Source organism: Misgurnus anguillicaudatus, chromosome 5, assembly GCF_027580225.2.
Source record: "Misgurnus anguillicaudatus chromosome 5, ASM2758022v2, whole genome shotgun sequence".
NCBI classification, from domain to species: Eukaryota; Metazoa; Chordata; class Actinopteri; order Cypriniformes; family Cobitidae; genus Misgurnus; species Misgurnus anguillicaudatus.
This window is the reverse complement of record NC_073341.2, coordinates 9,454,985-9,468,495: the sequence shown is the minus strand read 5'-3', so window position 1 is coordinate 9,468,495 and position 13,511 is coordinate 9,454,985. Positions and strand designations below refer to the sequence as shown.

Below are 13,511 nucleotides of genomic sequence, written 5' to 3'. Positions count from 1 at the left end.
AACCTGAGCTAAAATGAAATTAATGTGAGTCTATGGCTACGTTCACACTGCAGGCTGAAACGACCCAATTCTGATTTTTTTGCACATATGCGACCTGTATCTGATCTTTTCATGACAGTCTGAACGACACAGATCCGATGTGACCCAGGCCACTTGGGTATGTGGTCCTGAATCCGTATAATAATACGTATCTGATCTTTTGAAATGCGACCTCCATCTGAACGGCCAGGCCACATGTATCCGACCCGTACGTCATTGATACGCTACAAACATCATAATTCTGCGTTGAAGTAGGTGGGCACGAGAAGATAAACAACAACCATGGAGACCATGCTACTGAGACCAATCAATGGAAGGGAAGGGAGGTGTCAGTCTTAATTAATATTTGGGGTGACAGCTCTACTCAGGCCAAACTCGAGGGCTCTTATCGGAACCGGACGGTTTACACTGCTCCACAAAACGCCATGGCCAAAAACCTTGCTCCTTCTTTTTAATTTTCTTCTTAAAACGAGAAGATTGTAACTGTGCTGGCTCCGTAAAATAACTTTAATATTGCAAAAAGAGCTCCGCTGTTGACTACACTGTTGTTGACATCTATGTTTAACGTTAGCTATTTCCGCAAACAACGAGTGACGTCGTTGACCATTGAGTACTCTTCTACGCATGCGGGTCACTTCTGGGTCATTTTACGTTCACACAGGATATCACAAAAGATCGCATTTAATTGGAAATGTGAACGGCCTTGCAAAAAAAACGGAATTGAGCATTAAGCCCTGCAGTGTGAACGTAGCCTAAGTAAGTCTAATGTCATTTGTTCTGTGTTCTAGCAATAGACAAAAAGCAGTCCAGGTCAGAAAAAGAAGTTAGGGGAAGACTTCCAAGTCTTTTTAGCAAAATATATTTTTTCTGAATGTTATAATAACAGGCAGTGTAGAACCTGAAGCTATGATTTTTTTAAACAACTCACTTTTGTGTTGGTTCTTTGGAGTCAAACCTACTTGCGAATCTGTCCGAATGAGTTGTTCGCAAAAATGTTTGAGTGACTCACTGTTTGCATTGAATAAGTCAAAAATTTCATTGCAAAGTCAAATTGCTTATGAGTCCTTGTACCTCTAAAGATGAAAGAATGACTTCCATCCCACTTGAGCCTTTTGACACAATCTCCTTGCGGGTCTTCTCTAAAAAGAAACAAAGAAATGTTATACATAAGTAAAATACATTTTTGAACAGAAAAAAATGTCTTAACTACTTCTAGGTCACCCAAGTTATGTACCCAAGTTAAGCTGCTATAAGTAAGGAGATGTTTTTTATACACTGTTATAGTAAATTAAGTAAAGTGACATAAAACTGCTAAGTTCAGTTTCATGCAATGCATATGTGAACTGCGCGTTTGCAGTACTAATCTTTAACTCTTTCCCTGTCAGCGTTTTAAACAAAAGTTGCCAGCCAGCGTCAGCATTTTTTATGATTTTCACAAAAGTTTAATGCCTTCCAGAAAATGTTCTTCTTTAAAGGCGGGCTGCATGATTTTTGAAAAACACTTTGGAATAGGAGTTATTCGATCTATGTCATCAATGTTCGCGGCGGCCATGTTGTTGACATAGAAACCACGACACCTGTCAGTCTGTCAATTGACAAGCGAGGCAGCGTCGGTATTATCCATGGTATTATAGATGTACTTTTTTAAACAGCGCAATGGTGTGTGGTGTAATACACGGCTGTTCTAACAACAGCAAAAAGAACTCCGGAATAAGTTTTTATGCGATACCGACTGTCAGAAAACATGAAAGGAAGGAGACAGAGAAGTTGAGCCAGCGCAGGAGAGACTGCAACAGCAAAGTCTGTCCCCCTCATTTTATCACATGTAGAAAACGTCACCTCACAGCAAAGTCTGTCCCCATAATTTCATCACATATGGTTAGCTGTAAGCAGTTGCTGATAAATTGAGACAGTTATTAAATTAGTATTAATAACTATATAAACATAATAGGTCTGGCATTGATACTAGGTAGGGAATTAAGGGCCGTTCACATTATAACGATAACTATAAAAAATATAGTTTTGAAAATCGTTTTATATTAAAGAAAATAGCGGAGCTCACACCAAAACTATAACGATCCAGATACAATGAACGACATCGTTGGGATCATTTTCTGAGCGATTTTCCCACCTGATGAAGGATAAACCATTTATAGCCAATCAAATCTATTTGAACTTCAAGTGCACGAGTACTTAAAATGACAGTGAACCTCATTGCTGAAGTCTATAACATAAAATTACCTGCAGTTGCTGTGAAAATTGACTACGTAATGCTTATTATTCTATTATATTAACTAACTGTTATGCCAAAAGGTAAGAGATTACACAAACTATTAGATTCACTGTTTAGACTTACGCGAAACGCAGCGTGTTGAGGACATCTACATCCGTTTTTATTACAAGCAATATTAAAGGCAAGTGATTTGCGTGAATGCCGTGAGCAAATTAGCATAAACGTATCGTTTGGTGATGTAGACGCTAATATAGTTATCGTTATAGTTAACGTTATAATGTGAACGGCCCTTTAGTGCTTGTATGATGTATCCGGACACTGTATGAACGATATAGTTATAAATATCCGGATAAGTTAGGGCTGGCAATAAGGACGGATCTTTACTTAAGGCTATTGGGTCTATTTGATATGGTTCCACAATAATCAAGCTTATTTTCTTTTAATACCGATGAGATGAAGCCATTAGGCTACTCATCCCCTCAACTCAAATCTACGTGCGGCTAGGGGCAGGACAGATGTCATCTCAACAATATGGCGAATAAGCCCTATAGGGAGTCCGGCCGAGTACCAAAACACACTTAGCGAATCAGCAGTAAGGGGCGTGTGTACTAACCAACATCGTTGCCTGGCTTGTTTATGTGTGGGGTGGGTCTATCAAAAAGTCTATCCTAACCTAACCTGTCTCCAATTTTATGGAGAACATGATCAGCAATGGTGTTGAATGAAGAATTTGTATATGGCTTGTCTTAAAACATACTAAAAACACCACAAAGACATATAAACTAGTGATGCACGAGTCAGTGTTTTTTCCAACCACGGGTTCCGCTTTTATAAAATTATTTGGTCCACCCCAGCCCGCCACGCACCAATGTATCTCTTTTTACAACTCGCACACGCAACCATTAAATAGACATACTTGGCATTGTAATGTGAGTGAAAACAGGCTTAATTTCAGCCTAAAAGTGCTTGGAAACAGCCATTAGATTAAATCATCATGTAAACTGGCAACAACATACACTTATGAACCATAGAAACCAGCATGGACATATTAATAACAAGATAGGATAATGATAAACATTTTCTACATTTACAAAGCAACGTTTGTACTCTTCCGTATAGAAGAACTATAAATCTCTCTACATTAGATTTAACAGCTTGAACTTCTTTTCTTTTAATGATGACAATTCCTGACCTTAAATTCCCCCGCATCTCGACTCCAATCTTCACTTTTATTTCTGGGTTTATTTTGTAGTTTAAATCATAGACATTATATACGTAGACACCTCATGACGTGCTGGAACGCATCAAGCGCCGGCGCCATATTGGATGGGTCTCCTCACTGTACGCTAGCATCAGAGTCAATGGGAGTTAACGGAAAGAAAGCCATACTATAGCCGTATTTTGTGCAGCTTACGGTTGCAATAACCGGCGCAGTATTGATTCCAGAACACATGGGATTACATTTCACAAGTAAGATTGAACAATCATTTTGGTTATTTTACGTTATTATTTATAATATTATGTCAATGTTCAGCAGGAACAGGTACTCTCTCTCATGATCTCTCGCTGTTTTTTCTTCACATTTGAAGGTTTCCCAGTGATACAGGCATGAGGAGGCAATGGGAAGTTGCTATAAAATGGGAGGGTTTTGTTGTGACAGAGTCGTCAAAGCTCTGCAAAGAGTATAGAAGAACAAGAGGGGAAACTCTGATTCGTTTTTGGAAACAGCCACTAGATGGCACTTCAGTAGCGCGGCCGCCATTTAGGAATGAAAATTCTCACAGCCAATTCATTCTCAATTGATTCATATTAAAATTAATTTAATACCTTATTACATAAAATACCCAAATACGTAAAAATTACATAAGTAAAAAGTACTTTAGTACAAAAGTTTTAAGTAAAAGTAAAAAAAGTAGATGTTACATGTACTTAAATATTAAATATAAACCAAAAAATTGAAATTATGAAATGTAGTGGAGTAAAAATTATGATAATAATTTGGACTATAAGTTTTCCAAAATAAACACTGATAAAATACAGATACTTTTATGTAGAAAGTAAAACACTTAAGTAGTGTCTGCCTCTGTCAATGCCATACTTAAAGAGCATAATACAAAGTATTTTAGGATGAAAGCAGTATTTTTTAATGTGTGGCAGCGTCCTGTATCATAACTAAATCTCTGCCGCTTATAACAACTCAAACCGTGTGAAAATCCAGTAAAAATTAGGGGAGTTATGATTATTCCTCATAAGAAATGAACGCAAGGGAGCGCACTGGAGACTCATCCAAGATGGCGGCTGCCCGATACGTCAGCTCCAATAGGCAGCTCAGTCTACGAGGTGTCTACGTATATAATGTCTATGGTTTAAACACAGAAACTGCTTGGCACTTTTGTGACCTGAGGTCAAAGGTTTGAGGACATCATGCAAGTTACGTTGCTACGTAGACCTAGGTATTGTAAACTTATCAAAAGGAATAAAATATGAAAATATATATTCCCAAATTTATAATATAATATAGGAAATTGCACTCAACATACATGGGTTTTTTATTTTGTTTTGATGACCCTCCCCATCCCGCCCAGCAATAAAGTGACAATTTCTTTACCCACCCCACGCATCCCAAGAGTTACCCACACACGCATTATGCAATGACCCACGCATCACTAACATAAACAATAATCAAAACCATAATTATCCCCACAGTGGGACTTCAGTTTTTTTACCTTACACTTTTCGCTAGGAAGAAACTAGGTTGAGTTATTTGTTATAACAGAAAAAAACAAAGTCAAAAATAGATTCAAGAAGCATGGGCATTGCCCCAAGAGTGAAGACCTAGCATGCCAGGGCAAATGGTTTATTTTAAGAATTTGCAGTATTCAGGACTAAAAAGGTTCCTTCTGCAGTGAAGCAATTTAAGCAAGAGTAAATGGTGAAATATAAGTCACAATAAGTTAGCTCATAGAAATGCTGTAGAATGGAGTAATGGGGAAACTCCTTGTATTTTAGTGACATGGGAGTCAACCTCATGATAAAGATAGTGATGGGCTAAGGGCAAAGTAGCTCATACCAAACTACAGCTAAGTGACCATGCGGTCTCATTCTCAGTTAAGTTGAAAAGGTCTGAATCTCTGTAAGGGATTAAAAATAAAACCCAATTTCAACACAGTTGAATGAACTAACTAGTAGGGCTGGGTAAAAATATCGATTCATCAATGCATTGCAATTATTTGTTTCTCAGTTCAATATCGATTCATCAAATCCTATGAATCGATTCAGCCCCCCCGGCCAGTGGCGGCGCTGTGGGAAACACTCTAGTGAGAGCGTTCAGCGTTGTACAAGACGTGCTTTATCAAAACAGATAGATCAAAGATGGCAAACAGCAGCACTTCTTTCAAGCCTTCACCATCAACGTGATCAAACATTAGTAATACTACACACATTATTTAAAAATATACCCAGGTACTTAATTGCTTGTGTATTTACTTATTATTGAATCGATATCGAAGCAAGTAAATCAATATTGAATTGAATTGAATCAAAGCATCAAGAATCGAAATTGAATCGAATTTTGACATTTCTAACAATACCCAGCCCTACTAACTAGGGTTAATTTAACGCGTTAATTAGATTAGTTAGTTATGGGGGAAATAATGTGTTACATTTTTTATGCATTTAACGCACCCGATCAAGGCAGTGCTGCATAGTCACAAAGGTTTATCATTTCACATGCTTTCAGCAAGATGCGAAATAGATCTCAATGCAGTGTTCACCTGCTGTTTTTGTGTGTGTGTGTGTGTGTGTGTGTGTGTGTGTACACTGACTCACTAACTAAAGCTTTGTTTATACTCGTGCTTTGTTCCTCACCGCGAACCACCTCTGATTGCGCGCGCATCTCAAAAAATGTATGATGCGTTTATAGTTGACGCACTCGCTGTTGCACTATTCTTTAAAATGATCAAGCAATTGTGCTGTGATTCGACAGCAGCTTAGCTTAGCCAGCGCCATTTGAGCTCAGCTGGCGAGTGATGTATTCCTGTGGGCGTAGTTTAGTCAAAAACTCTTATATTGACGTCATTCAACTGGGAAGTAGAGGACTGTAGTCCAAACTGGCCGTTCTCTGTAGTACTTGAAAAGCATATTCTGTTAAAGGAATAGTCTACTCATTTTCACTATTAAAATGTTATTACCTTAACTAAGAATTGTTGATACATCCCTCTATCATCTGTGTGCGTGCACGTAAGCGCTGGAGCGCGCTGCGACGCTTCGATAGCATTTAGCTTAGCCCCATTCATTCAATGGTACCATTTAAAGATAAAGTTAGAAGTGACCAAACACATCAACGTTTTTCCTATTTAAGACGAGTCGTTATACGAGCAAGCTTGGTGGTACAAAACAAAACGCAGCGCTTTTCTAAGCGGATTTAAAAGAGGAACTATATTTTATGGCGTAATAGCACTTATGGGAGTACTTCGACTCGGCGCAGTAACACCCTCCCTCTCCCATTATGAGAGTGAGAAGGGGAGCGGACTTTTCAGGCGAATCGAAGTACTCCCAAAAGTGCTATTACGCCATAAAATATAGTTCCTCTTTTAAATCCGCTTAGAAAAGCGCTACGTTTTATTTTTTTACCACCAAACTTGCTCGTATAACTACTCGTCTTAAATAGGAAAAACGTTGATGTGTTTGGTCACTTCTAACTTTATCTCTAAATGGTACCATTGAATGAATGGGGCTAAGCTAAATGCTATCGAAGCGTCGCAGGACGCTCCAGCGCTTACGTGCACGCACACAGATGATAGCGGGATGTATCAACAATTCTAAGTTAAGGTAATAACATATTTTAATATTGAAAATGAGTAGACTATTCCTTTAAAGAAAATATATCGTTTGGCATTGAAGTTTGAGCTTTATAATTTTGCAGGTATTATTTATGATCTAATAACAACATAACTAACGTTTGAAAAAAAATGGGATCAGGAAAAACGTGACCTTTAAAAGGAGCAAAGTACTTAAAATTTTTCTTGTTCTTTGTTTTCACAGACAAATATGTTAATAGTTCAAGCAGTTTGCTGAAAGATTCAGGCCTTATCATACAGATGACTCTTTGTGGCGACAGCAACCTGCAGACTGGATAAGAGGGGTGTTCCTCTAGTCTACTCCCAACCTTAAGATTAGTATGCTGAGAGACAACGTAATCAAGAATTGGTGAACTCTAGTTGGGTGTCTGCATTTTAAGAACAAAGGCGATTTAAACTTCAAAGACCACAGTAAGACACTTTGAGATTGCTGTCATATGGCAATGTTGCACTGGCTGTAGGTTTTACTTCCATTCAATATTATGGATACAACATCCTGAAAGAAGACCAATAACAAGACCATAGAAGGTCTGTGCCACTCAATATTTTTTTTGGCCTTTAATTAATTTACAAACAGGGTTTTGAAATTTTAAATCACATAAATGTCATACACAATCTGAAGCAGAATCTACAGCCATTTTCACAAAGAGATTACGGAAAAAAAACACGGAAAAGATCTCCCTGAACTCTGCCTTAGTCCAGTTTTCCGACATTTCTCGATGTAAATGTTGATCTGCGTTTAAATCCCTGTCTCAAAGAGCTGAACCATAATTTCTGGTTATGACGACACATGCGTCCTCACTACGGCACAGTTTCTGCCTCTTGTTCACACACAATGCTTTCCGTGTATGTTAATTGTCTGGAACCAAATTGCTGTGTGAATGGGATTTAGGTTAAAGCCAAGTCAGTGTACGTTTTTTAATTATCACACTGAAGGATATGAACCAAATTAAAATGGCTTTTGTTCTTTGCAGTACAGGGGCAAAAAACACTCAGAAACAATTTTGCAGAAGAAAATGCATGCCATTAAGTGGACTATTTTTATAATTGACTTGATTTACAACATAAGACTTTGGCAACAATGATTTACGTTGACAGTTGCTAATAATAGAGAGCAAAAGAACAAAAGAAGCATCCATCAACTCAACACAGTGACAGAAAATCATTGCTCACTACTACATACATACTGTTTGTAAAAAAAAAAAATCACACTTTTAATCAGTGTGGTTTTAATCCTTAAAACATTCAAGAACTGATTTTTCAAGTCAACACCTCATCAGAAATAATTAATTTGGGCGGTGTCAAATATCAGTGTGTTTAAGGCTTGTAAGAGAGATCTGTACACAGTACAGAGCTGTCCCATCTACCATTAACACCAAATGATCATATCATACATAGCCTGCATGTTCTCGCACATAAATAAAATGTGCTGTGCAAATCAAATACTGGTGAGAAGTCTTGAGCGTGCATGTCACACTTATGTGGTGCATGGTTTCAATCACTTTTAACTCTCAAAAGGAACCGGTCAACCAAAAGACAAATAAAGTGCAAAAATCTTGAAATCTTACATTCATTTTTTTCTGATTTTTAAGTCATAAAATTGACAGTTCACAAGTTAACTGAAATGCTACATTGTTTAGTTTAGTTTTCTTCTTCATGTAGTTTGTAATCAGACTTGGTGACTTTGTTCAAATATTATATTTATATTGTATATCTACTTATTTAGGTAACATTTTTTTATTTAAAGCAACTAACAAGTTCAACATAGGAAATAAAAAACATACAGTATTGTCAGCATTGCTTGAACATCCGTAATGTTCATTACAAAATGTTATTACAACATTGTACCCATTGCATTAGCAGCAGTTAGTTGTGCTTTAATCTTACCCGAGCTGCCTGGGGACCGACACAACTTATCTGCCCTCCTTCTGGCACGGCTTTTATAGTCCATCTTTACAAGCACATTTCCACCCCACTTCTGTGTCTTTTCTCATAACTACAACACACTCCAGTGCTTCAACCATAGCACAGATACTGGGGGAAATTCTACACCAGTGTAATCATATTTCACATAGAAATAGACCCCTCCCACTGCCCAGGTGCTATCTGCCAAACATTATAGATCCAAATTAAGCCAGTGACAGATTAATACCAGCCACAACCAAGAAGATATGATTATAAATGTGAAAAAGACAGGAGTATGTAAAAAATGGAAGGGTGTGGCACAAGGGGGACCATTCAGGAACATTTTAATATCTTCCGCCCCTTGATGACAGTACAGTGCAGGGGTCCTGTAGACAGTGGTGATATTACACACATGTGGTGTATGGTTACGGTGAGCAGGGGTCAGAAAGAGCAAAATAATATATCACCATTGATCTCTGCAGGATCTCAGCAAGTCCAATAAAGGTAATAATAACAATAACGATGTAAAATACTGCAGATAAAACTTTCAAACAAATTATTTTTTTTAAGTAAAACATGCAAATGTGCTATTTAATTACCGAAATATTTACTTAAAATCTCAAGGGGTAAATTATTTAGGTCAAGGGGGTTCGGCTGACACAAAGGTTTACAAACCCTTGCATTAATTAATTCTTTTAAATGAATCCTATCAAATTATTTTGCAGGGTGGAAATTATCACTGCATTCATTATTGATAAAAAGTTGATCATTTCAAATATAATGAGGAGAATTTGTAGGTATTAACTAGATTACATTTTCTGAAGAATACCCCAAGCCACAAGTGAAACGATCCAGCTCCCATGTTTCTACGATCTTCTGATGCAGAGATATAGGCTTTTTTTAATCGGTTGCTATGGTGCCTCTGTTTGGTTGCTAGGGAGTGAATTGGCATTCACCAGTGATTATACGCCAAGCCACAAGTGAAACGATCCAAACCCCATGTCTCTACGATGTTCTGATGCAGAGATAATAGGTGTGTTTGAGGCCCTGTTTACACGTACATGGTTTTTTTAAAAACTGAGAGATTTACCTTTGTTTGTGCCCCTCGCAAACGGAGAACTCGCCTCTGAAACCGATTGTTTCTAAAAACTCCAGCCAGAGTGGAGATCTTGAAAATCTTCGGTTGCACGTAAACGGAGACAAGCGGATGTTTAAGCAGGCAACGTCACAGTATGCGCCAGAGCTCGTGCCAGAGCTCGCGCCTACGTCAAAAGTGTTTACATTTGACTGCTACTCTGACACTTACAAGATCACATTTATGTTCGTGCACACTCGTTTCGTGTGTTTGTATTTGCAAATACAGCTGCTCCATTATGTCCCATGTCTCTACAATGTTCTGATGCAGAGATATAGACTTTGTTTATTCTGTTGCTAAGGTACTGTATTTATTTGCTAGGGAGTGGTTTGTCAGCTGCCAGTGATGATACTTCAAAGACTGCTGGACAGCATTACCACAACCACCATGTCTCCGTGACATTCAGATTTGAAGATATAACTGTTTGAGTTTATGTTGCTTGGGTGTTCAACAGTGGTTGCTAGGGGCGTGGCATAATCCTTCACCATGTGTTTTTATTGGGCAATTTCAGACAGCATTTGCTCCCTAGGGGTACAAATTACACCCATTTCGAGATATGTTCTTACAGAGCCTGCCAGCCTCTTTAAATGTAGTAACCCAAGTGTTTCTCCAAAATCCTTGGTTGGAGTCATGGCCTATCAAAGTTTGGTGCAAGTCTATGGGATTTTTTTGGGACCATCGTGCACCTGATCGCTTTTTAAATTCATAACACACCTCTCCTCAAAAGGCCGGATAATATGAGCCCTCGTTCATCTGTCTTCGACAAAGCATGCAAGATAAGTTATGCACTGAAGGTTTGGCCGGTGGGCACCATGTTGGAGACCACTGCTTTAACAACTAAGCTGCAGGAACATCAGATTTGGAACTATATTGGACCATAACTTGTATTTAAAAAAGTAAATGGCATCACTTTTATGTTATGTCGATCTCATTTTGTGTATGTGTGCTTACTCTGTGTTTGGATGTCTGCGAGTGCATTTGCATTTGTTTTGTGTATATGTGCACGAGCTCACCTTGAGTCTGGATGATGTGAAGAATTTTGCCTGTGATCTGTCGGATGGCATCCGTATCAGACACTTTGGGCTCTTCATTCAATCTCTCCAGCTGACTCAGCAACACCAGCACCCGGGAAGCACTGGGAACACAGGAAACCATCACCAAATGTATACTACTTTCAAAGCTGTGCCTGTGGGTATGTTTGCAAGATAAGGAAAAACAAACTAACCATTTTTCCACCGCCATATTGGGTTTATTTGTTTAAAGCTCAATCCGACTGCAAGGTAAAAATATTTTACAACAATATTTTCATTTATCAAAACACATTTCTTAAAATACAGTAGATTATTGCACACAATCCTACACAAATGGACACAAAGACTGGAAAACAAAAACAGCAGCATGAATATAACACTTTTAAATAGATCTTAATACATCATTGTCAGTGGCTCTGGTGAGTCCTTTACAAAAACAGCCAAACACATCGTATAAAACATTGTCTGGGTAGGTAACTCGGATTTAAGACAGCTCAAGTCAAAAACATTGTCTTACAGTTCAAATATATAAGGTTGTCAAAAGCGATTCGTCCTAGCGAAATACAAAAAATAAAATAAAAAGCATGTAAAACTAATAAATAAAACTCCTCCAGCATGAAGAATGCCAGAAAGACATGTCAGATCCACCTGCCCTCCTGATGTAATGAAACTCTACTGCTAGCACAGATCTGCTAACGGGACAGCACACATCTATCACTGACACAGCATAATTATAACGCCAGAGTGGAAATATAACATGCGTTTCCCAACCTTCAAAGCTTGCGAGATCTGCGCCATCTGATACCTCTACCCCGCAACACAGACACAACACAAGCCCCTTGGTATTATTTACCCTCACCCCAAGAAACTCGGAAGTGAGGGCGCGTCTTGGTAACGCGGATCTGGCGCAGAAACTACGATTAGCAAATCATAAGAAACCAGAATCTCCCTCACATATGAGTTACAGATCAGCGTTTAAATGACGTTCCGCCTTTTTCCGGTAAGGTGTATTCATGTTGGCTTGTTCGACTTCATGCGGCGCCGACATGGAGATGATGTCAAAGTACCGCGAGAGCGTCTCGAGAAATACGGAGAAGTCAAATTTCGACTCGCTCTCGCGGTACTTTGACGTCATCCGCCTGACAGTTCTTTCGGCGCCGCATGAAGTCGAATGCATCTATTAAAAACCTTTCAAAATGAGAAAAAATGTTGTTGCGCAATGACATTTGTCCGCCTCTAGATGGCTCTATAAAAACTAATTTACTTAAACGGTTTCTCTGATTCCGTAGCCGTTTCTCAATGTCAAGGAAGGATCCTCGGAAGCTAGAATTTCGAGGATGCTACGTCATCGACGTCCGTCGAAGGACTGTTCCAATGTCGAGGATCCTCGAAATTTCAGCCAAGGACTGAGTCCTTCGTTCGAGAAATATCCCATATACAGGAAAGGATGCAAATTTGTATCCTTCGCGCTCTTCACGCGCTGAAATCACCCACAATCCTATGCGCGGAGCACCGAAAGCACACCTTTCAATCACGCAATGACGTAATGACGTGCACTTGTTAGCCTGTTCCATTTAACGTGTTCTCCGAATGCTTAAAAGGAGCCTCGCCTCGCATTTGAAGGAAGTCACTTGTAAGGACTAGTCCTGCCAAGGAAGTATCCTTGACATTTGCTGCGTCCGAAAACTCAAGGCAGTGACTCATTGCCTCGCTGCCTCATGAGGAAATGACTTCGGAGGCATGAAGGTAGCTCAGAGAAAGACTTTCGGACACACTTCTAAGGCAGCGTGTTTGAAATTTAAACAGAGAGCGCCTTTGTGATAACTAATCACATATTTGAAAACTACAATACTAATTTCTCGCTAGAAATGCAATTAAAAGGTGTAAAAAGTGAAAATATACCTTTATTTACACTAAATTGGTGGTCCAGTCGCGTCCTTGGCCGCCATTTTATTTTTTCGAACTCGACCGGACTCGACCAATCACATTCTTAATGTACGTCCACGCATAGGTATCTCAGGAGACAGGAAGTAAACCAAACATTGAATTCGGACATGCCTTGATGCCTTGCTGCCTTGGAAAGCTGCCTCAGAAGGCAGCAATTTAGAGTTTTCGGACGCAGCCATTGAGAAACGGCTTATGTTAACTTTACTTTAAGTCCACTGCAAACATATTCGTATTTTTGTGTTGTTTTTTTTTATAAAGGACGTTATTTGGCAACTTTCTTAAACAAACTAATAAAAAGTGAAAATTAGGATTTTTATTTTTCCATTTTATCTCATCTGTGTGTGACGCGTTTAAATGTAGCT

General features: G+C 38.8%; 1 protein-coding gene across 1 annotated transcript in view; it reads right to left on the bottom strand.

Annotated features, from left to right (window-relative positions):
- The window catches only part of agtpbp1 (ATP/GTP binding carboxypeptidase 1), a 54,237-nt gene extending 42,095 nt beyond the window's left edge, over positions 1-12,142 (bottom strand). Inside the window, 4 exon segments of the mRNA XM_055168213.2 lie at positions 1,111-1,178; positions 11,185-11,306; positions 11,397-11,444; positions 11,974-12,142. Of these exon segments, the coding sequence (XP_055024188.2) occupies positions 1,111-1,178; positions 11,185-11,306; positions 11,397-11,413 (207 nt within the window). The 5' untranslated portion in view covers positions 11,414-11,444; positions 11,974-12,142.
- Positions 12,143-13,511: the final 1,369 nt, after the last annotated feature.